The sequence below is a fragment of the Monopterus albus genome, unplaced genomic scaffold, assembly GCF_001952655.1.
Source record: "Monopterus albus unplaced genomic scaffold, M_albus_1.0 scaffold262.1, whole genome shotgun sequence".
Classification (NCBI taxonomy): domain Eukaryota; kingdom Metazoa; phylum Chordata; class Actinopteri; order Synbranchiformes; family Synbranchidae; genus Monopterus; species Monopterus albus.
Window position 1 is genome coordinate 20420 of NW_018128142.1, and position 25109 is coordinate 45528.

At 40.5% G+C, this 25109-nt stretch overlaps 1 protein-coding gene across 2 annotated transcripts in view; it reads right to left on the reverse strand.

Annotated features, from left to right (window-relative positions):
• Window positions 1–4315: 4315 nt before the first annotated feature.
• Window positions 4316–25109, reverse strand: part of usp45 (ubiquitin specific peptidase 45) — a 40045-nt gene continuing 19251 nt past the window's right edge. The window contains exons 6-18 of one of the 2 annotated variants that reach the window (XM_020621582.1): window positions 24161–24309; window positions 22453–22548; window positions 22002–22132; window positions 15883–15970; window positions 13481–13562; window positions 12876–12967; window positions 12292–12348; window positions 10136–10267; window positions 8992–9643; window positions 8262–8359; window positions 7990–8076; window positions 7692–7836; window positions 4316–6310 (exon numbers count right to left, since the gene is read on the reverse strand). In XM_020621582.1, coding sequence (XP_020477238.1) covers window positions 6180–6310; window positions 7692–7836; window positions 7990–8076; window positions 8262–8359; window positions 8992–9643; window positions 10136–10267; window positions 12292–12348; window positions 12876–12967; window positions 13481–13562; window positions 15883–15970; window positions 22002–22132; window positions 22453–22548; window positions 24161–24309 — 1940 coding nt within the window. In that variant the 3' untranslated portion in view covers window positions 4316–6179. Of the gene's footprint in view, window positions 6311–7691; window positions 7837–7989; window positions 8077–8261; window positions 8360–8991; window positions 9644–10135; window positions 10268–12291; window positions 12349–12875; window positions 12968–13480; window positions 13563–15882; window positions 15971–22001; window positions 22133–22452; window positions 22549–24160; window positions 24310–25109 lie in introns of those variants that run through there. The other variant, XR_002276715.1, reaches the window with a different exon arrangement.

Consider the following 25109-nt stretch of genomic DNA (forward strand, 5'->3'; position numbering starts at 1 on the left):
CGAGGATAGAGTTAGGTGGAAACAGATGATTCACTGTGGCGACCCCTAACGAGAACAGCCGAAAGAAGAAGATAAATGATGTTTACTCTGGCAACAATTACATCAGATTTCATATGATTTTTATTTTACTTTTACTTTGTGTGGGTGGGGTTGTTGAGTAAATCAACCCTGCGAGTGGCCACTGAAAGGCACCCCACTGAGTGTCATAACTGTACCCCTCTGATTCAAACCGCTGTTACCAGGAAACTGTGGTCGCAGCTTCTGCCCTCACACACAACCCAGAAATGGGTCTCAAGTCTTAATTCAGTTCTCATCATAAAGGGAAATTTGACTGAAAATTAACTCAAGCACCAGCTGATTTTATGTTAATGCAGCAGGATGCAACATGACTATAGGTATGAAATTTCTGTAATTGTTCACACCTGACAAATGTCATGACTTACAAGAAATTAAATGAAACAAGAAATGAATAAGAAATGCAAAGTAGTCCAGTTTGGTGAAGCAACCATTCTATAGTTTATTCTTTAACTTTCTCTTTGTGATTAGATTTTCTTATGACAACTCTGCTAAATTAATAGTTATATTTAAAGACACAAGTTAACTAATCTTGATTTAATAATACTAGAGGATCTTGCTTACCTAGCGATCCTTTTAGTGAACCATTTTACCAATACCTCAAGTTATAATGTAAAAGTACTTTACACACACACATATACAGTCTTATGCAAAAGTTTAGGCACCCCTTGATAAATAACAGATTTTGGTGATTTTTTTATTTGAACAGATGTTAACACAGTTTCTCTTGGAAATGGAAAAAATGCACAATATTTTCTGCAAACAGTGATGCATAGTTACTTCTTATGCCATAAATTGAACAAAAATAAAAAATAAAAACATTATTATGGCATGGTGCAAAAGTTTGGGCACCCTAAGAGTTCCAGAGTCTCAAAGTCTCTCACAAGGTATCAGACCTTAATCAGCTCGTTAGATCTGATGCACAGCAACAGCTGTCATTGGTAAATGCCAATTTCAAAGCTGTACAAATACTTTGACTCTTCAAACCTTGTGCACACACTTGTGGACACCCAGCAACCATGGGTTCCTCTAAGCAGCTGTGTAAGACCCTGAAAATGAAAGTTATTGACGCCCACAATGCAGGAGAAGGCTACAAGAAGATAGCAAAGCGTTGTCAGCTTGCAGTTTCCACAGTAAGAAATGTAATTAAGAGATGGCAGATCAGGGGAACTGTGGAGGTCAAGATGAGATCTGGAAGACCAAGAAAACTCTCGGACAGAACTGCTCGTATGCTGGTCAGAAAGACAAATCAAAACCCCCATTTGACTGCAAAAAACCTGCAGGAAGATTTAGCAGACTCAGGAGTGGTGGTGCACCGTTCCACTGTGCAGCGATGCTTGCACAGACAAGGCCTTCATGGAAGAGTCAGCAGAAGAAAACCTTATCTGCGTCCCCATCATAAAATCCAACGTCTGAAGTATGCAACAGGACATCTACAGAAGCCCGATGCGTTTTGGAAACAAGTGCTGTGGACTGATGAAGTTAAAATAGAACTCTTTGGACACAATCAGCAAAGGCATGTTTGGAGAAAAAAAGGAGCAGCATTTCATGAAAAGAACACCTTGCCAACTATTAAGCATGGGGGTGGATCTATCATGCTCTGGGGTTGTGTTGCAGCCAGTGGCACAGGAAACATTGCACGGGTGGAGGGAAGAATGGATTCCACTAAATACCAGCAAATTCTGGAAGCAAACATCACACCATCTGTAAAAAAGCTGAAGCTGAAAAGAGGATGGCTTCTACAACAGGACAATGATCCTAAACATACCTCGAAATCCACTATGGAATACCTCAAGAGACGCAGGCTGAAGGTTTTGGAATGGCCATCACAGTCCCCTGATTTAAACATCATTGAAAATTTGTGGGTAGATCTTAAAAGAGCTGTGCATGCAAGACGACCAAAGAATATTACAGAACTAGAAGCCTTTTGCAAGGAAGAATGGGAGAAGATCCCAAGTACAAGAATTGAAAGACTTTTAGCTGGCTATGAAAAGCGTTTGCAAGCTGTGATATCTGCCAGAGGAGGTGTTACTAAGTACTGATTGTGTAGGGTGCCATGATCTTTAACATTTCCTCTGGTTCTATTCATTTCATGTCTCCTGTCATCTTCAATAAGTCACTAAAGGGACTTCATAGTCCAGCGGACCACAGGCTGTGTCATGATACTAAGTCTAAACAGCCGAAAATAAGAGGCCTGAGAAACAAGTTCTCTTCATCACATCCTTGCCTACCGGTGGTTGGAGTGTGGTGATACACATCCCTGTTTGAGTAGGGCCCTTGGCACAGTGGGGACATTACAGTCCTGAACCTTACGGCACCACCTGCTGCACTGATTGGCAAACAAAATAATTGATAAGTTAAAGGATATGTAGAATTATTATAATTGAGATAAACAGCAAAATATTATTGTGTAATTAGTTAAGTTCTGTTTAGGTCTCATCTCACAATGGGCAGGTGTTGCTGTTGTGTGAATCAGAAGCAGTTTCCAATGCCTGTATCCATAACCACTGATAATTTGCTTTGCATTATGATCACTTCACATGTCACATCTTATTTTGGTTACTTTTGATACCTACATTTAATTTTTGATATATAATCATTTGGTTTTCTGTGTTTCTCAGTAATGAAATCTGTTTTATACATAGATGGGATTGTTGTCAGAGCTCTATTGTGTGGTAGCTGTGATATCAGTAGCATTTTACGGGTTTTGGGAGAGAGCGAGCCCGGCAGAGACAGACAACTCAGATGGCTCTAAATAAACTCTGAGATATTCACTTTGGATGTATTTGCCTTATTTTTTGTGACGAGTGTGACAGGAGTGATGACTATGAAAACTATCCTCTCACCCCAACCGGTCGAGGCAGAAGGCCGCCCACCAAGAGCCGGGGTCTGTCGGAGGTTTCTGCTGGTAAAGGGAGTGAAAACTACAGGTACAAATGTGAAACTGAAACATGTTTTTGCAGATGTTTTGTTACTGGTGGAAGGTGGACGGGGGTAGGCACTTAGGTCAGTATTTCAGATTCCTGAGTGAAAAGTTGTTTTTGTTCAGGATTCTCCTCTTCAGCACCAAGGACACTGCACATTGTCTCACTTTATAAGCTCCTTGTTTCTTTTGCTGACAGAAAGTGACCAAAATCCCTTCAAAAATCCAGCAGGTTCATTTTGCTTTCATGAGAACAAACATAACATTCAATGTACTGTGTAACTCAAGCTGTGTTAACTTAAATGTAACATCTCCTGGTAAAGTCGTAGCAGTAATACATAAAGTTGGATTCACTGCAATAATCACTTTTAAAATTAGGCTGCTGCTGGCTGTCACTCCACTCCTTTGGCCATGTGGAATGTTAATGACCTGTATACCTTTATTTCCATATAGCCATTATGGATTAAGACGTTAATCTTACCTTAATGTTGTAAAAAACATGAAGGTACCAATGTGCAGAGCCTCTGATAGTACCCCTAGGAGAGGTCAACTGTAATGCGCTCTGAAAAGAAAAGCCCGAGGCACATGTCCAAATGTGTTGTATGTGAACATGTGTGTCAATGCACGAATGTGTGGTGTGTCAAGCTACTGTAGGCGAGGCTGACAGCGGCAGTAGCGTGCATGGTGAGAGCAGTAAAATTTAACCTCCACTACTGTTAGACGAGCATTCCAGCTTCATCTTAGTTTCTTAAAACTGTCTCACACATTGGGATGTTGCCTTTCATTAACTGAGATTAAATCACATCTAATGCTTCATGCAACATGTCCCCGAGTCAAAAGCCGCCACCCCCTCCTAACCCGACTTTAAAAATACAGAAATACATTTCAGAAAAGATTTGCTCTTTTTGTTGGTAGCAGCTTGACAACCTGTTTTAATGTTCCAGCAACATGACTCGGATGTCACAGCATGTGGGAACAAGAGGATGTGAGGCAGTTCTTTTTTTGGACGTTGCCCTTTTCGTCATTCCACACCCACCTCCTCTTCACCAGCTCGCGACATGTTCTGAAGCTGTGCTGCTTTGCACCCGTCAGAGCTGATCACCGGTGAAGATGGATTGAATATGGCACCACGGGACACACAGTGACAGCTGAGAGCGATGGTGGACAACAACCCGCTTAGAGTAAAAACAGGATGACATCAATTCCAGAGCAAAAAATAATAATAATAATAATCCATTGTGATCTCTCTTGCACTACAGTTGTTGTATAAGGGAGGCCAAAACATACAAGATGAGTCCTGTAGAATATTCATTTCATAAGTGTGATTTATTTTGATACAGTATATAGGTATAGTACCAAACCTTTATCATTTTAAAACTGAAACTACATCAGATTTTCCCAGAACAAAAAGCTGTCTTCAGGAAAAACCCTGCATGCCTAAAGCACCATGATTTTGTAATGTTTCTACTATGTATAGTTATATATTCATTATTTTTGCTTACAGTAAGTTATACTGTACATAAATATACCACACGTATCCCTCTGTGCATTTGATTTGTCTCACCATGCACAGGTTTATTAAACCTGAAGCGCAGGCACTGAATTTGCCCATGTTTCACAAGAAAACAAATATCTAGACTGGGATGCATATGTGAAACCCGTTCCTTCTACTGGTTTGGCAAATGTCCAGCAAGCAAGAAAAATGTTTCATCTAAACTATTTTCATAGAAAAAGATGAATATTGCAGTTGACAGACATTTCAAGAACAGGAAATACATTCATTAGAACACTGACCCATGCACTTTACAGCAAAGTTGTTTTTCTAGAAAGGCTTGTAGCCTTTTAATTTTTTTAAATTAATGTAGTTTTATCTTTTACAACATTACGGATATTAAGGAATAAAAAGTCAATCTAACTCATTTTTGAACACGGGTTTGTGTGTGTGCTTACACAGTTAAAGTAGAGCTGGAATACAGTGAAGGCAGACAAGGTGCTCTGAAAAACAATTACTGTATGTTTGATGGCCTTGATAGGGCACACACTAAAGAAACTGAAGTAAACTCCTTATGAATTTGGTTTCAACTTTCTGCTGACTTGCAGTTGCAAAACTCATCTTTGGCAAATGCAATTCACTGATAGTCTTAACATTTATACATTCTAATGTAAAAAAGAAGAACCCATTCAGAGTAGGCTGTAACATAACTGTTGTGCTACTCCTTAAAGGTGCTATGTGCAGCAAGTTCAATCAGTATGTCAATGTAAGCTACTGTGACATGTCTTAGCTTGGTTATCATTATTATAAGTAGGGCTGAGGCAGAGAGACTACTAGCAGCTACACAACACTTATGGCATGTCTCAAATGTACAACCCTATTTCCCATAAACTCCATCCCAAACACTACTGCCACTTGTCCTCGTGCCCAGCCACGGCCTCTTTAGTGAAAGGGACAAGCATGTCTGATTCATTGTTTCTTACCACCTTCTGCCATTGCCAGATATATTGAAGCACATTTTTCAAAGAATCTGAGGTAGTGCCACACAGAGTAACAAAGGAGCCAATCTTTTTTTATGATGGTTCTCAGTTTTAAATTTTACATTAATTATACTATGCCAGTTTAATCTGGCAGTCGTATACTGATGACAATTAAACACATAGCCCCTTTAAGCTACATTCATCTGTCTCTTACTCACTCATACATGTGTGCGAGCACACAAACACAACACACCTACACACACACACACACACACACACACACACACATGACATCAACTAGTCAGTGCAGAGCACAGTTTAGCATGCAATAATTCTGCTTATTTCCTAGCAGATATCATAGCAAACGCCTTCATGCAGTTTATATCTCAGGCACATGATTGTGGCAGAGACAACAAATTTAGAACAGCTCAGGTTCAATATCACTCTTCTCTCCTGACCTCTTTTTAAGATTTTTAAAATAAGAAACCCAAGTGAAACGTAAAGCAGAAAATAACACCTGATGTTTATCTTTTGTATATAAGATAAGAAGTGCCACTTTTAACAGAGCTTGCATACAAATGACAACAGTCATTCCTCTCATGTAAGATGAGCGAGTGGACCGTCCACTCACAGTAAGAGGGATACAGGCTGTAACAAAAACAGTAACAAGCAAAACAGATTTCATGGGAAAACACTTCTGATGGTCACATTACATTATTTCCTCGTAGAAGAGCAGGTATGCCTGAGAATTGAGTACCCTGGACTCTGGTACCGTCTGAACAGTAGTATCACTGACATACACCCAATGGCCTGGGGAGCTGCTGCTGGCCTCCCTTCCACCTGAACAACACACAGAGTGCCAATTTCAGTGGGTATCAAGGTCAACTGGAGAAGTAGGTACTTATTTGGTGTTATGCTTGCTTTGATGTGGGGATGTCAAAGAAAACTTTAGAAATAAAGAAAAAACTAGAAGGAAGCATTGTTTTGCACTTGCGCTCTGGTGTATGGCTTGTTATATTTTCCAAGATAGGTAAGAGCCCTCTGAGGGTAAAAAAAAAAAAAGGGGGTGCCCTCCATGTACGCATGTGTGAAAGTATTGTCACAGAATGACTACACTTCCACATGACTACAGCAAATCATGCCATCTCAAGAAAAAGGTGGCCCTGGCCAAACTAGCATGAAAGACTTGTGTCTGCTTCTTGATGTCACAAGGCAACCAAGAGCTGTACTGTGCTCCAACAGTCAAGAAGGTGCAGCTTGGGTGTGTGCTGCTGCTAGTTTGCTGTGTGTCTGAATATCCTGCCTGTGTGTGTGTGTGTGTCGAGTACGAGGAGAACATGCAAACTCCGCACAGAAAGGTTGCAAGGTTGCCTTCTCACTGTGAGGCAACGGCACTACCCACCGCGCCACCGTGCTGCCCTCCATGTACGCATGTGTGAAAGTATTGTCACAGAATGACTACACTTCCACATGACTACAGCAAATCATGCCATCTCAAGAAAAAGGTGGCCCTGGCCAAACTAGCATGAAAGACTTGTGTCTGCTTCTTGATGTCACAAGGCAACCAAGAGCTGTACTGTGCTCCAACAGTCAAGAAGGTGCAGCTTGGATGTGTGCTGCTGCTAGTTTGCTGTGTGTCTGAATATCCTGCCTGTGTGTGTGTGTGTGTCTTAAGTGGGTTGGCTGGGATTGTTGAGTGGCTAGTGAGATGTCTGCCGCCAACTGGGTCCCACCATGATTCCGGCATTTATGTTCAGCTGGGCTGTCAGGTCAACTTGGCAGCAGTCAAACGGTCTCCAACCATTGCTTTGTAAGTTATTGTGCTAGAACCACTGATTCTATAAAATATGGACACTATGATGTGATCGCCTCTTGGTGGCTTGTTTCTGTATAGATCATAAATCCTGCCTCCTCCATGTTAGTGGATGGGACATGAGCAAACTACAAACTGAAAGTACAAATCAATTCTTGTGTTTTCCCACTACCTTTCAGCACTATCCTGCAAATCTGGTTACTGCTTGAGAGGAAGTGAAAAATAAAAAGAGAACAACTTGGATGTATAAAACACAAAGACCTCTATTCATGCCTTTTGGAGGGGGCATCCCCAAGGTTACAAGGAGTGGGACCTTGCAAAAATACTGGCTGCTTTCATGAACTGCACACAAACAAACAGAAAATGGATTAACGATCTTAGAAGAGCTCAAGAGAACTGAATCCTGACCTGACAGGTTCCTATGGTGCTGTTCTGTTTTCCTTAGGGGAGGGCGCACTTTTACGTATGCAGCATAGTGCCCCCCTCGCATTGAGCCACTGTGTTCGACAATTCCATACAGGCTGTAGAGGACACGCTCCCCCACTGCCAGATTCTAGCAGACATGAGATTAAAAGATTTTTAAAAAGGGATGGAGAACAAAAAGGGACAATTCCAAAGATTACATATCATAGTTTTGATACAGAAGGGGTTCATTCAGTTTCAGGTAAACAGTAAATTTTTTGACTTTGGATTAGTTGCTTAATACCTTGCAGGATGCTGAACAGAATGGAGCCAGATCCAAGATCAGGGGAAAGTCAACATGCCGGTTCACCTTACGTAGGTTCATCCCTGCCTTAAAACACAATAACAGAGCTGTAGTGCATTAACAGTTGGGCCTGCAGACTAAAACACAAGCCTCACAATGTCACTGTTTAGAATATTTATTAAACACACACACAGAACTCCATCAAATATAACAGCATTTGAACATGTTTGCTAAAATGAATAGTGATGACAAGGCTATGCATGGTTGCTAACCTGGTGGAAGCGCTTTAGATGCAATGTGATGACTGGAGGCAGTGAAGATATCAGCATTTGCTTCCTCGCACTGGTGTAAACCTTCTCCACCTTCTTATCTATGCATACACAGAACACACAGAACTGTTGAAATCGACTGCTTACTGCTAAAACAATCAAAGCCATCAATCTCTTGTATTAAAAACAGTCTCAGTGATGCAGACAACCACAGGCATGATCAATGACTCGTTATAGGAGCACAGGACCATTTGGTGCCATGGAGAATTTGGTAACTGCAAAAACATAACAGTTAAAAAGTAAGATTGTACTCTTTCATTTTGACACCAACACAATTGCTCTGATCTGTGCAAACACGCACTGCTGCTGCTGCTAAACTCGCCAGGGTCAGCCGTCTGAGTCAAGGACTGACATTTAATCATAGCACAGCAGAAATAGGTTCTATGTGTGTTTCAATACTTGTGTCCAGAGCAAAGACACTGCTGCAATCGACAGCCAATCAAGCCTATAGGTGATGACAGTCAGTTTGACTTCAAGAGAGTCTGTATTCAATAGATGGAATTTGAATGGAATATCACATTACAGGTTTAGACAATTAGTGATGTTTACAATGTATTCTGGTAATAGTTTAGAAACAAAACTGCACCATATCACTCGTCTGCAAGTAAACAACAATGACTAGTTGCTCATCCACAAAGCTCTTTGCACTGAGGTACCAGATGTTTAGTCTTACCAACAGAGCTGCTCTTGCGCAGCTGCTTCTGTCTGCGTTCAGTGCAGCTCTCACACAGGAGCTTGTTGTTGCCCATCAGCAGTTCCACAGAGGTGAACTGGTGGAGGCAGGACTGGATGGAGCACTCCTTGGAGCTGGGTGTGTAACTATGGGACAGCACCTGGAAGGCTCCCTGGTGGAGGTTATCTCGGGACTGTGTTTCTCCCTGCTCCTCTGGGGAACAGTGTGTGGAAGGGGAGCAGTCCCCTGCACCAAACCCAAGGTTGACTTTAGACACAGCAGTAACTAGTTGCTCTACAGTGCCGCTTTGTCTCGTTGAGGATGATGGCGAGGGGGAGGAGGCGGAGAGGAGCGTAGGGGATGGAGTCAGGGTGGAAGTGGACGATGGGGTGGACGTGTGCCCGTGGATCGAGGAGGAAGCGCGTGGGGCCCACTCGCTCTCTGAGGCTTCACTGTCAGCGTCGTTACTGCTGTCTTGAGCACCTGAGTCTCTTTCACTGCCATCTGAAAGGCTGCTGGCGGTGGCAGCCACCTTACAAACTAAGACATTGCGAGCTGATCCACCAGCTACCCCCTCCTCCTCTGGTCGCTCTGCTCCATAGCATGCTCCCCTCTCCTCCACAGAGGTGGAAGACCTCCTGCTCTGCTGCTTCTGGGATAAAGAAGATCAGACACATTAAACTTTATCCTTATCTGTGGATTCCTTTTTCCATATTAGCTGCTCTGGCCATTTATTGGCATAGGACGCCAACAGCTATTTTGTGCACAACTCAAATATATAAATCTATAAATACTGTATGTCTTCATACTGCCAGTAAAGGAATGAAAAATATTTCTACATTCTTCAAGACATTTTTATGTGAGAGTAGGAAGGGATGCTTTAAATGCTGCAGAGAAAATGTACAGAGATAATGGTGGTACAGTAGAGTCACAAAGAAAATGTGACTTTACAGACTCTGAAAGGCCAGGCTTTGTCTTAAAAAAAAAAAACAGGGGAAAAAGTGACATCAGTGACTGATTGCGATTGGCCCCAACACCACACACAAAAGTTTGGTACAGAAAAAGAACAAAAAGAACAAACAATGAAATGATTTCTTTACCAATATATGCTCAACATTCATACATATGTTGAACACACCCTTACCTGTCCACTCAGCTTCCTGGTGTTTCGGTTGACAGTGTGTGCTGTGGAAAGCACCTGCTCATGGTGAGCCATGGGGGTGTCCTGCTCTCGCGTGCCCTTCCCCAGCCTGCCAGGGTTGGATGGTTTTGATATCTGAGCATGATCCAAAAAAAGCATCATCAGTGAAACCACAAGGTCATTTTCAGACTTTCACTTAATGAAAAAATGTTTCCCTTCTCATTCAATTGTACTGATGCAACAGGGGGAAATACATGGGTGGTGGTGTGTGTGTGTTACATTAAATGGACTTCTAAAGCGCTTTTGCTTTCACACTATTTGCCCATTCACACTCTCAAAGCACACACAGATTCACACACCAGGGGGACAGCCACCAAGAGCATCTTGGGGTTCAATGTCTTGCCCAAGGACACTTCTCCTGGAGAATTCGGAAATCAAACTGCCAGCCAACTGGTTAGGAGACGGCTTGTTGTACCTCCGGAGCCACAGCTGTTCCTAGTCTATCAGTCATGTATATGCTTGTTACTGTTAGCTGGTGATTATTTCTCCAAGTGTGCTCAGAGTTAACTTTGAGGCCAGTTTGTACTTTGCAGATTTCATAGTGTGTCATTGTTGCAGTTTGTAGTTTTGGGAAATCAGTAAAACCAGCTCTGAATCTGTGTCTTGATTGAACTAACAGAAGCTAGACTAAAGCTGCCTGGGTGTAAGATAATGTTCCTAAAAGACCACAATGATGACAGTCAGCTGTTCACCTACAGTGTAACAGCGACAGTGGCTCAGTGTTATAGAGACAAATGTTAGTGTTTGTCAATGTATCCCCTGGGTCATATTATGATAACCAAGAAACGCTGCAATATTAATATAGTTACGTTTTGTATGGTTCACCATACATTGTGAATTCCTCCTCAAATTCAATGTCCAATATCGGTATGAGTTTATACTGCATTTCTAATTCCCTCTGTTTGTAGCGTGAGTAAAAAGCCAGTTCTAGACCTGTAAAAACAAAAACACCTACACATGAATAGAAGAAACCATCTCTCCACCACAGCTCTATAAGGAACTACTTTCCAGGGAACAAAAAGACAAATTTGTCTCAACCTTCCTTTTATGTACAGTTGTAAAGTTAAAAATCTAAAAACAATAGTTAAAAGTATTTTATTGGTATGAAACATCTTCTGCTTGGCTTAATAGGTGTAATCAACATATAAAATGAATATAGTTCATTTCACATATTCGCAACCACCCCCTGCATGTTTATATCACAAAGATACTGTTTAGGGTCAATTTGATTTGATTTATTTATTCTTTCAAACATGTAACAACAGTCAGTATGTAACCACACATAATTCCAGACAAACATATTTTCAATTTGCTTATACCTAGTACATGCTTGAACGGAGTAGGAAGAAGTTAGACTTATCTAGTCCAATTTGACCCTGAACAGAAGAGGTGTCTCATGTTAATTTATCAACATCCCTTCATAAAAAGAAAAGATTTCCAAATGTAAAATAACATTTTAAAAAAATCAATGTCATGTAAAAAATATGTATTTTATATGTAGGTCTTTCCAATGTAAATGAAAAAAGTTGTAACATCCATGTTTTATGAAAAATGAGTGCATTATCCTGATTGAACCATAATCTGTGAGAGGTAAAGAACACCATTGAACTAAATAGTGATTGAAATGGTTAGTAATGGTAAAATTAACCCAGGAACATCATAGCTGTTCCTGAAAAATGAACATAACTGGTGGGTTAAATATACTATAACTTTGAAAAATACCAAATCCAATTAACTTAATGAGACCTCAGATGAACTATAGAGTGCATTTTTAAACAGAATGAGGGCTGTGGATTTTGACCCTCATTTTTTTTTACAGCGTAGTCACTTTCCATGTGGAAACCTATAGCTCAGTGTGGAGAGCAGGAAAGGTTACAACGATTAAGATCTAATCTCACATAATATGGGCTGGTCTATACTGATTTAAGACCAATGTGAAAAATCCTGAACCTATCATTTAGTCTGCTAAAAACAAGGACACCTGCAAACAAAAGTAAACTGTAGTATTATTCATGAACATACTGATACTGTGGTAGTGTTAATCATCATCATCTACATTATTTACACTGATTTTCTTTGGAACAATTGTAGCAGCTCACCCTCTCCTCTATGATGGGTAAAGAGATGTCTATGAAAGCCTCCTTCACTGTGGAGATCTGAAAAAACAAACAAAAAACTCAATGTAAGTAAATGTCAGCATGTGCATTCATCATCTTTCTTAATAGTCAAGATCATAACCAGCTATAAACAATAAAGCTATAACAGTGAGGCTGTTTCTCTGTTTTTCCTCTCCACCTCCACACCTGGTGCTCTCTACTTTCAAGGATATTCTTTTGTTTACACAGTGGCATTTGCTTTGTAAACAGCCCTGAGCTGCAGCATTTTATTGTAACTGCCTGCTTCAAACATTTGGTATTTGAGCTGGTTTAAGAAGTGCTTTTTGTGTCTTTGGTCCCTGTTGACTTCTGTTCAGTTTCCTTAGATTTTTTTTCCGTGGGATTCAATTGAGAAATGTTCTCTGCATGTAACAGCTAGTAAAGGAATGACAACTTAATGTTGGCTATCTTCAAAACACGGATGACTGTAATGGTGAATGCCAGTGCTGCTGGCAATCGTCTGTAATTTATTGTGTTGCTTTCTTTAGCAATCACTTGAAGAAGCAGCAAAATAAAAAACCTCTTACATGCTCACATTCTTCACACATAATTGTGTTGGTCAGCTCGCCTACAAAGATGCGGTCAACAAAGTTCATCTTCACACCTTCCTTCCCGTATGCTGTTGAAAAAGGGAAATTTATATAAATGAAAAAAGTTAAATGACTAATTGTTTCCAATTTTACTAAAAGTTCTTTGACCACTGAACATCATAATTTGGTTGTCATATACTCCACTAGAGTTTTGTTGTCATACTGATCTATTAACTCTCTATGACATGCTGTTACCCAGTGGCATTAATAAAGCCTCTTGGACTAAACAGTGCAGACACAGGATGTTTTAAAACTGTAACAACACACAGTGAAGAAGGTCTAATTATTGAGAGTCGAAGCCTAAACGCAGAAAAAAACTAATCTGGAGTAAATCCTTAAATTTAACAAGTCAGGCAATTATCAGCTGAAATTGGCATGTACCAGTGGAAGGTTATTAGAACAAAAACTACACTGTTCTCCTTTTTCTAGATGTGTATCAAATTATTCTCTGCCTGACTAGGAACTGAGTTGTACTTCCACTACATGCCACAAGATGGGACTATGGATCCTGGCCATCAGTCTCGTGCAGCTCGCATATGAACCTTTGACTTGGCGTTTGGTCTCCTCATCTGCTGTCTTCTCTGTGGGATTGTTGAATGCCTTTAGAATACCCGCTTTCACCCTCTGGAAAGAACAAACAAAAATAATATGATAATCAGTAGTTTAAGTGATTTTGATTAATTCTAAAGAACTGCAGGAATCAAATTTCACTCTGAGGGTCTTGTATTTTTCTTGAATTCTCCCTATTTGCACCCATTATTGACACATCACAGTCTAGCCTACAGCCAGGTTTGACAGGTAAACCCTATTATAAGCATCATTACTATAAAATAATTATTGTGCTTGTCTAAAAGCATTAACATGTAAAACTCATAATTAGCTGTGCATGTGTGTGTGTGTGTGTGTGTGTGTGTGTGTGTGTTATTCACAGGGCCATGATTGAAGGTGACATGGTCAGTGAGTGTGTTGGTGAGAGAGCTGTGAAGAGGCACAGCCACAGTAAAGCACCGACCAATAAGTAATTGGCCATGGTCTGTGTCTGCAGTCGAGACCAGTCAGCCCTCATTGTCCTGGGACCCATGCACTGGCCTGTTATTTAGGTCGAAAAGCCCTGTTAATCCTAGCCCGGTCAGTCTGCAACCCAATCATTCAAACCAGGCTGAAGCACTCCTGATAATTAATTACCAGTAACCCCCACCCAAACTTCCCTCCCTCCCCAAAGTAACAGCATGCACCATCCCACAAAGGATAGACGGTGGGAGGGGTGGAGAGGGTTTCTGGTACAACGATGCCGGGGTGGAAACTAAAACGAAGACAGGGCAAAGAAGGACAGTCTGAGGCCTGGAGAGTAATACCTACCATCTCAGCTAATTGGTAACAACTGGCTGGGACCAAATTAGCATATTAAGATCTTTGATACTAATGGCCAATCAACTCAGCCACTTAGGGCCTTGAAAAGGCTGGTTCCACCCACTGCAAAAATACCAGACTCCATCTCTGACACACCTACACACTCAAACAGGACAATGTGTGTTATTTCATATGTACATATTCAAGACCATTTATCCTATTTCAAGCATGTAAGGTATGGATTCATTGCTGCTGGCTTGAAAAAAATGTTTACCCTAAGTATGAGTACAGGTTTTATTTATGATATTTCTAAAAAATATTTGATTTTAGGCTCTGTTAGAACCTATGAGTTCATTTTAAGAATTACTGATCAAAGAAGGCTACAGGCATATCTGAATGTGCTTGAATGTAAAAATGAGTTTGAGTGAATGAATAGAAGAGACCATACCCCCTCCCTCTTTACCTCCTTGATTAGATTGGGAGATGGGCTGATGAGTGTGTGTGTGTGTATGTGTATGTGTGGGAAGGGGGGCGTGGGTGACCCTCAAACACAATGGGACAGCCCTGAAGCTCATTGAGCAGCTGTGGGTTTCCCAAGATCACACAATGATGTTGGTTGTGCCACTTGCAAGTCCCCTAAGTGGCACAACTGTCAGCATTCACAGTTTTGAATGGGAGCAGGGGAACAGCCCCTCCTGGGCCCAGGACTGACCACTAAACACACCCGCCAACTTACACTCCTTGGTTCATATAGCCACTGGTGGGGCCACAGGGGCCAGCTCAATCCTGCATAGGGCTGCCGTGGGGTCGCCTAATTGCCCTGTAAAGGGATGGGTAATGGGGGTTCTCTGTACTTGCCAAAAACATGGCACCATAAGGTTAAAAAACAAAAACCAGTTGGCCAAGCCAAAAAAAGGCACTGGATGGTGTGAGTGCACACAGCCACCCACAAGCATGTAGCCGAACATCTCTCATTATGTTTACATGTCTAGGAAAGGCTAGGAAGGCTTTCAACAGGCAATAAACAAGATCTTTACTGAATTACTGAATCAAATATATTGTAAGCTGACAGCAACTATCAATGATAGAAATTATTGCTTTCAATACAAACTGCAAATATACATGATGTATTTTTTTATACATAATCATGCATTTTCTAGCAATCTATAGCCACCTCTGAAAATATCACCCAAAAAAAAAAAGAATAAATACAATTAGCAAAATCAAATGCCAGATAAAAAACTGAGAGTCTACCAGCCATGCTAGAGGCTCAGTGAGGCTGTACTTGGGTGTGATGCTTTGAGCCTCATGTTTACAATGGCAAAGCTAAACTACTAACTTAATACTGTATATACACATAGAGTGCCCTCACCTTTTGCACATTTTTTGTACCAAATGTTCAAAATGCATTTGTAAAGGAACTTAAAATGCTCTCATTTGAAGGACCGTTCTGTCACCCACGCCCCCCAAGCAATACGTCAAAAGATAACTGACAAATATATTTTACACAAGGAAAAACATGGGTAAATATTGTTTTAAAGTCATAAGGAATACAGTATGAGTATACTACAGTATATAATGTATGTAAGCTCACTTTAGTTTCTTCTACTCGGATGGAGTCCAGTAAGTAGTGCAGAAGCTCCTGACTGTCTTGTTGTTGGTAGCCCTTGAAACGTGGAGCTCTGTAAAAATCAAGAAACAAGACATTAGAAATTCAGGAACTTATGAAAAGAAAGAATCAGAATACGATAGAGAAAATATTACAAATGAATTAATCAACTAATCTATGTTTGTAGGAATTCTTAAAAGGAACACAATACAATATAATCAACTATGTTCATTCCAATGGATCACCCACTGGAGAATACAGGAGTCCAGTACAAGGACAAGGTGCCCCACACAGAGGACAATAATCTGTGGTTCAGCCACTGCTCTTCCATGTTGGATTTAAGGTCATTTGACCTTTTGCTGAGCAGTTTCTTGGCAAAGCAGGGTGGACCTCTATCCTCTAAATTTATGCCAGACCAGCTGAAGGGGAGGGTCTCCTGGCCATTCATGGTGAAACAGATGTGAGGACAGATGGGCAGCCAAGGCTAAGGCCACTGTAACCTGTTGGGCCGGGTCTGCCACAGAGCCACAGGACAGGTTGGTGTGACAGGCATAACATACACTGAGAGGCCGTGTTTCTGGTTAGAGAAGCCATCAGTCAAACGTGAAGGATGTTTGAGCGGTTGGGGGGGGGTTAACTACTTTAACTGTGGAGGCCCTTTAGAGGGTACCAAATACTTTACAGGTCATCAGGTTCTTATGGTCTAGTATTAGCAGATTTTCTGTTACTTTAAAAAGAGGAAAACACTTATTTGGCATTGCCTCCTTGAAGGAATTCCAGCCACCAGCTCTATGATACAGCAGATAGCTAGTACACATCTGATAATGATTTATTAAAGTGTACAGAGTAATAATATTCACAGCTGTTTGTGTATTATTATTATTCTACTGCAGATAGAACCTGGCCAATCTCTAGCCAACTAATGCCATCCATGAATCATTTCTACAAACATGAATGGACGATTAAGGCTTGGGGAGAGTAATGGCCAACCAACTGCCCCTAATACAGGTCATAACCAGGAGATTTGGAGGAGGCTGAAGTCACCCCCCACTTTGTCTTTTATGCCCTTTTTGTGCAGATACATAGAGTTGGATGAAGGGGTGGGGATGGTGAGTAGCACATATGTCATTTATTTGCTAGCTCTAAAAATGATCAGTATGTGAAGGAATGTGTCCCTGTTGCTCCACTAACTAGTCTGTAAATATCCCATGAGAGACAGACACACAGAGCTACATACAGTATAAACAAAACACAGAATAAGGGAGATAGAATGAGTGAGAGACATAAGCAGAACAATAAAGAGAAAAAATGAAAAGTTTGGCTGGGATCAGTGGGAATAAGGAGGTCTGGAAGCTCATCCCAGTGGAGAGGAGCAGAAGGGCCCCTGTAGCGCTGCTCTCAATCTGGTCAACGCAAACAGCTGCAGTGCTAACACAATTAACAGCCGGATGAGTTAGTACCAGACACAAGGCCACACAAGTTCCCGCCCAAAACACACACACACACACACGTTCAGATAATACATTCATCCAGCTCACATAAAATAAAAATAGGCATAAAAAATAGAAATGTGATTCAATGATCTGCAGTATGCTCACAAAAATGTATACTGCACACATACAGTAGGCTATACTGTACGTCTGTGCAAGGCGTATCTGTCTACTTATATGTTACTGCAAATAGAGAATATTCAAAGCAGGTGATTCATTTTTTAGTTTGAATTAATCCAAGACAAAGAAAAAATATGACAAAATGAGAAAGCACCATTTTCCTGCAGCATATTCATTCTGTAACTATTCATTCGACTGGGGTGTGGCGACTGATCTAACCAAGCTACACCAGGTCTGTTGTCTTCTGTGACGTTTTGATTTTGTCAAGTGACAATAAACATCTGCCCCATCTCCTGTTATAATGCTTTGTGTGAAGGAGGAACAGTGTCACAAGCAACAAACCATGTGGTAACAGCATTATAAGAGGATTAATTGCTTATTTAAAAAATTCAGTTCTTCCAGCAGTTTAATACTTCTTATTATGAACATGAACGGGCTATCAATATCCTTATTTCCATGTTTCCTAAGATTCAAAGGTAGACCAAAGGAAATACACTCAAATCATCAGAAAGTAAAGTTAGAATCCTGAGACTGCAGCTCTCAGTTCAGCATATTAACACAAGCCAATATTAGTTTATTTTGTCAACTGTGAATATTTGCTTCTATCCCTGAAAGAGGTTGCCCCCCCCCGAGCAGACCGGCATGCCTACCTCTTTGTGTGTACACGCTGCATGTCCTGGATGTTTGTTCTCCGCTATTTCTATCGCAGATGTAAGACTTCTTATAAAGCCTTTTGAACAATATTTGAAAGATGCGGGTATATAGAGATTTATACATAGCACTCGGATGGAAAAAGAGCCAGACCTTTTCTTTAAAAATATAATAAAGTGTCCAGTGGTCGTCCTGAAAACTGAATCAGCCCTTGAAAGAAGCAGGTGTACATGAATGCCTCTGTGTGGCCTCTTTGTCCTGCTTATGCATTAGATATGCACAGAGTGCATCCCAATAGAATGACAGTAATAATACTAGCAACTAGTAACATTGTCAATAAGTAGTACTTTATAATGCTTTAGTTTACCAAAAGCAGTCCACAGCCTGTATGAAAAACTTGGGCGCCAGGTTCCCAGGACTGAATGGAAAAATATTTTAGCCTTTAATGAAATGTTATTTTCCCAGCCTAGATTTGTAGCACAACAAGATCTAGGTACAAGCTGGGACCTTCCTTGGCACCAGATACAGCATGTGGTGCTGACCATACAGCTCACATACTGTAGCTTGGCACTGGTCCAAGTACAGACCAAACTACTTCAGAATCAGCTTTATTGGCCAGGTGTGTTAGCAAAGGGCAAGTAAGCAATATACCAATATAAGGTTGTATAATATAACAATATAAACAAGGCAATAAACAATGCAAGCAACAAAGGAATGTGCATTAGGAAACAAGGTAAAAATAAGAATGAAAATAGCAAGAGGAGGAGGAGAAGGAAGAGCCCCGCTGTGAGGTACTCGGCTGGTTGAGGTCAAGCGCATGTGTATAGACATGCAGAAAGACTTGCACAAAACTGGCCTCACTAGAGTTCCAGTGTTGCACATAAACACTCAAACTGGCCCTGATCTTAGCCAGAAAGTCTTATTAACCTGCCTGTGAACACAAACATACCGGGTATGACAGTGAAAGGGAAATGAAGAGAAAGCGCCCCCAGTCCCACACAGGTCAAGGGCAGGACCAACCCTCTTGGAGTGACAAGATCTTGTAGTGACAGACTATGTTTACAGAGTGCAGTCATCATAAAGGTCATTTCAACACTGAATGAATGAATGAATCTTCAAGGAAACAGGAGAAGTTCTTGACCCCGTCTTTTCAGCTCAAATCTTTAGACCTGACTGAATGTAGACAAGCTGTTGCATGGAGGAGAATAACAGAGAAGCATATAAAAGCTCAGATTAGTTCAGAGCGCGACTGCATTTATGTACGATCTGTTGAAGTTAGAGGGAATAGCGAATAGTTAAAGTGTAATAAATCTTGCACTCTTCCAAGCCGACCATGTACTTGGCGCTCAGCTCTCTTGTAACGTGGAATCGGAAGTTCTTTTCCAAAAATTAACACGGTCATACAGAACAAAACCACCACTTTTGATTTCTTGGCAAAAGAGAACAGTACCACCTAATGCTTGCAAGACTTAAGTGGGGAAAAAAAAATACAAGTGACCAACACTTTTTGAAATTACAGTATTTATATAATGTCTAGATCTTAATCAACTGTGATTTTTTTTTTTTGCCAGACAACTAATGGATTCAGCTGTGACTATATTTTTAATATGAAAATGCAAAGAAATTTTGAAGAAGACTACAGTTTTGTTTCGTAATCTGCATATTGGGCTCAGGAACACCTCTGAAAAGCACTGTCAGTGCATATACACGCACCAGCCACTTTATTAGGTACACCTGTACAATTGTATGCAATTCAGTGCAACACTTCTGTCTTAACATCTGTCTTTATGAAGCTCAAAATGTTTTAGTTTATGGTGAAATTGTCATAAATGTATAGTCAATTATATGTTTATTATTGAGGTTGTAGATAAAGGTGGTGTTGTACCAGACTACATTATATTCAGAGGTGTTCCTAATATTCTGACCCTCATGCATGTAGCTGGGGAGGACAAAATATAGAGACACCTATGAATATAATGTAGTCCAGTATAAGCATGGGGGTGAAAGAGTACACACAGAATGAGTAACCTGCACATTTGTGAAGGCACCATTAATGCTGAATGATATACAGGTTTTAGTGCAACATACGCTGCCATCCAGATGATGTGTTTTTCAGAAAGGCCTTGCTTATTTCAGCAAGACAATGCCAAACCACATTCTGCATGCATTACAACAGCATGGCATAATAAGAGTCCAGGTGCTAAACTGACTTGCCTGCTGTCACCCACTGAAAATATCTGGCTCATTATGAAGTGAAAAATATGACAATATGACAGGCCCTGAACTGCTGAACAGCTTAAATCTTATATCAAGCCAGAACAGGAAAACATTTTGCTTTCAAAACTAAAACAGTTGATCTCCTTCTCTAAAAGTTTGCAGAGTGTTGTTAAAAGAAGGCGTGATGCAACACAGTGGTAAACATGCCCCTGTCCCAACTTTTTTGAAACATGTTGCAGGCATCAAATTTAAAATGAACATACAGTGTATTTGTTTGTACTATTTTCATTTAAATGTAGGTTTTAAATGACATGCTAATCAGTTAAAAGTGTGAAAAGTGTGAAAAGTGAGGGGGTCAGAATTCTTTCACTGTAGATGTACCATGTGGGTAATGGGTGCTGAGGCTCCAAGTCATACAGTATTTCTCTGTTCAAATGCATGTCAGTTGAATAGATTGATGCTACTCAAAATTAGACACATGGATGCATAAAGGTGGGTGCAGTGCTTATTGTCTGTGTGCACAGTTTGCTTGTATGTGTGTTACAGGCCGAGGTGGTAACAGGTGAGGTGGCAACCCACATACACACACAAACACACACACACAGAGGCCTGTCTGATGAATGCTAGGCACCAGAATAACTGTCAAAGCTACATCAGAGACGTACCCAGTCATCCAACATCAAATGGCCTGGTCACCCACCTGCCCTACTTCATGCAACACTGACCAACTTCATGGTAAACACCCCCCTCAAACACCCAGGTGGACCCAACCAGCAGTGCTCCATGCTAAAACAAGAACCCAGGCAACCAAATACTCCCACTGTTCATAAAAGAGAACAAAACAGCTGTTAAGTTCACTCAAGTACAAGCACATTTCTGCCTGTCCCACAGCCTGTTAGACCTTGCTTTGAATCAAATACGACACAGGTGGCACTGCAGTGTGGAAAGTACCAGAAAGAGCCACAAATAGCCACTGGAGCTACTGGCATCTACCGAGGTACAGCGCTTTCATTGTGTATCCTGTTCATGAAAGACATTCAGATGTGAACAGGTCTGGCTGGTTAAAGTGGTCACCACCACAGTGCGGGAGTGAAAGTAGGTGAAAATGGAGTATTTCCAGTAGACAGACAGACAAGCTCTCCTGTTGCGTGCTACATGTGTGAAAGGGCATCTCTGGACAATGTCTGAACCTGATTAACTCACATGAAAAAAACAGCTATATTTGCATACAGACTATGTGAGTGTATCATCATGGTCGATTTTATGGTAGTTACTACACAAGCTGAGATGGAAAATGGCTGTTTTCTTCATGACTGTTATATATATATAATCTATGTCCTCTACAGGATCAGTAGGGGTTATAGCAACGCAGATTCTGTTTCAAAACTGACAAAAAAGTGAACTCTGAATGTAGTAACTAAATCTCTTATAACAGCACCAACCTCTCACTGATAAATCATTGCAGGTATGATCCACCCTGTGTGTTCCATTTCATTCTAAAACAACAGAAATGAGTTTACCTGCCGTGTTATTGTTTCTCTGAGTTATTTGCAGGGTGTTATGGGCAGCTAAGCTGTTAGGATACTGTAGATGCATGAGTGAGAGAAAGGAAGAGTTGCATCTTACTTCTGGCACAGCTGGTTAAAGAGGATCTTGGGATTAACCGGGCCTTTCCCTGACTCTTTCATACTCTGAAGGAAGAGAAACATGGCTGCAGTAAGGGGCTCTGGTCCGGGCAGTGTTACTGTCAATGGACTCTGAAAAACACAGAGACAAAATGAAAGTAAATTATATTTGTTTCAAAATTGATGTTATGGCAGGAATTCTAGAGTTCAACATAATAACAAAACAGGATTTAGCTGTAACTTGTTTTGTGCTATCAAGCTATATAAAAAAAGTTTTTAAAATGAGTGAACTGGTTATTTACTCATCTGAATTAGTTTATCATTTAGTTAACTAACAAGAACATCAGAATGATCATTTTAAAAGCAAAGTAATTAGCATTTGTCCTATAGGTTGTTTGGTTCAGAGAAGACTAAATTTTGGGGAGAGGAGAATAAATTGTGACAAACTGTACCAGATTAGTGTCGACAGGAGGGCAGATCCTCAGTTTGTATCCTTTCTCCTTCACTTCCTGGATGAGGTCTATGAGCATGTGTGTCTGGGACAAGTTCTGTGAGGGCAGAATTGACTTTTTTTAACAGTGTTTACACCTCATGAACTATTAACCATGCACTGGGTAAAAGTACTGTTCAGGTATGACAAAGGCTCAACAAATATTAAGTAGTTAAAAAAAAACAATGGAGCATAAAACTGGCCATATGGACAGATTTTATTATTCACCAAATGAAAGTTATTTCCTAAAAAACACTAACAAGACAAATGATAACCTTTTAAAGATGTGAAACTATATTCAGATTTTGCTTGTGGCAACTCAATATGGTCAACTGAAATACCCTTGTTATCTCCATTCCAGGATTTAGGAAATTTGTGTTGAGCTCATTAATCTAAAAGAGGCTTTCAAATCTATGATCTGCGAGTCTGAAGTGCAGAGAAGATCCTTGGTGAGGAGATAGCCTGATGCAGCCATTGTCCCTTCATGTTAGAGAAGCATCTTTTACTTCCCTTTCAAGAGATATTTGTTTTGTCACATCCTGGCAGTGAAGACAGTTGCTATGGAAAACACACAATGGAGCTGGCATTGTGCACACAGACACACCTCATCCTCTGACAATTATGTGTTTTCACCAGAAAGATTGCAATTTTGAAGGAGACAATACAAACAGACAGGGAGAGGGAGGGAAACGCATATAAAGCGTGCTCACTCGAATTTCAATCAATGAAGAAGGCCCTGAGGGTGATTAACAAAATGGCGGAAAAAAATGCGTCATTGTTGAAGAGGCATGTCAGTTTGCAGTCACCATGACATGACCAGAGAAAGACTAGGGAGGAACTATAGCCATGTTGTATGGTGAAGATGCTTTGCACCAACTGAGTGTCACTCACGTATGGGTAGGTGAATGTGTTCAAGCCGGCACTAACTGTGCTTCATAATGCTGTTGCACTGAATATCCTTCAAAATAACCTCAAGACCTAGCCTGTTTACATTCACAGTCATTGTAAGAATGCAATGTTGTTACTATAGGCCAGACTCCTAAGAAGCATCACTTGAGAAGTGTTTATAAACTGGAAAGGCATACATGTTCATATTGTCACGTTCGATGGAAATCCCTGTAACTCATTAGGCAATCACAGGGTCTCTTGAGACAAAGCAGTCAGAGAGCCACTTTAAAATAATGTGATCATGCTTCAGACTCATAATGACAGATATGTGTAATGTAATGAGATTCAGTGTTTTAGTGAACCAGTCCCCCTTGATGTTAAACAGTGCTCCAGTTGGCCAACACAGTAAATACTGACCAGTGATTCAGTGAACACATAGGGTGACATATAGATATGTAACTACATAAACATAAACACAACTGTGAGATTAAAGTATATAGACTTATGTATGCTATATAATAAAACACCCTAACTAATTATATTCATTTCTATCTAAAAATGAAAATCACTCTAACAGTAATCACACCTACTTCTGTTATTTAATAAGGTAATTATTGTGAAAAAATGGCAGAAGGGTATAATATCACTACAGTATACTTCATAATGCATAATAACAGTTAGAAATTTGCAACATGGTCAGGTTTGTTTTCTGTCGCTATTTGCCACAAGCACACACATACGGGAAACATTTAATAATTCACTCAAGTCACAGCAATACCAACCTGCATAACAGCATTGAAGAAGCAGGTGTTACCAAGGTTACTGATGCCCTTCACAGGGACCAAGATGCTGTTGATAACTGGACTCTTGCCTCTGGGTGGGTCACTATAATCTGATGGTTCCTCTCGCAGCTTGATGATCTTGGGTGATGCTACAGAAAAACAAAACAGGTCACAGTAGTAGAAAGTCAAAAACAATGTCTGCAGTTAAAATTGTGTATATATATTGAATATATAGTAAAAACCTAATTACTGATACATAACCACATGGCTTTGTGAACCATCTTTAAAATTGACAAATTCAATTTTTAAAATTCACATTTGGCTTTTACACTAAGGTTATTTTTGATATCTAGACTTGACAGCCAAGCTTGAAGCTGCAGCTGAGATAGTAAGTGTGTTGGCAACTTGGTTGAGATTGAGGGTGGAGGTTGGCCTTGCAGCTGGAAAAATTTTGGCTTCCTTTAAATTGGGATTATGGTAGGATACAGAAATATCTTGAATTGAGACTGGGGCTGTGAGCAGGGTGTTAGGATAGCAGCTGGATGGAAAGCTGGGAAAGCAGATGACAGCTGTAGACGTTTCCGCCGGTTAGTAAGGGAGGGGTCTGGGCTGGGGTTAGAGCAATGGCTCTTCAGAGCCAGCTGTTACTCCAATGGAAACTAATCTTAAACAGAAACTAAGACACAGATGGTCTGAATCTAACAGTGTCATACAGATAATCTGCTGTGGACAGACTAGAATAAGTACTGTAGCTATGAGAGCTGGCGATTTTCTTAAACTTCCGATTGTATCATAAGTGTCAGAAAAGAAAAGAAATACTGAATATGTAAACAGTTCTTTATGTGCAAAAAATGATAAGTAATTAAGTTTTAAATTACAAATAGTCTCTCAAGAAATATGGAACACCCCAAGTGTCACAAGGTAACATTTATCAAGGCTACTGTGCTGA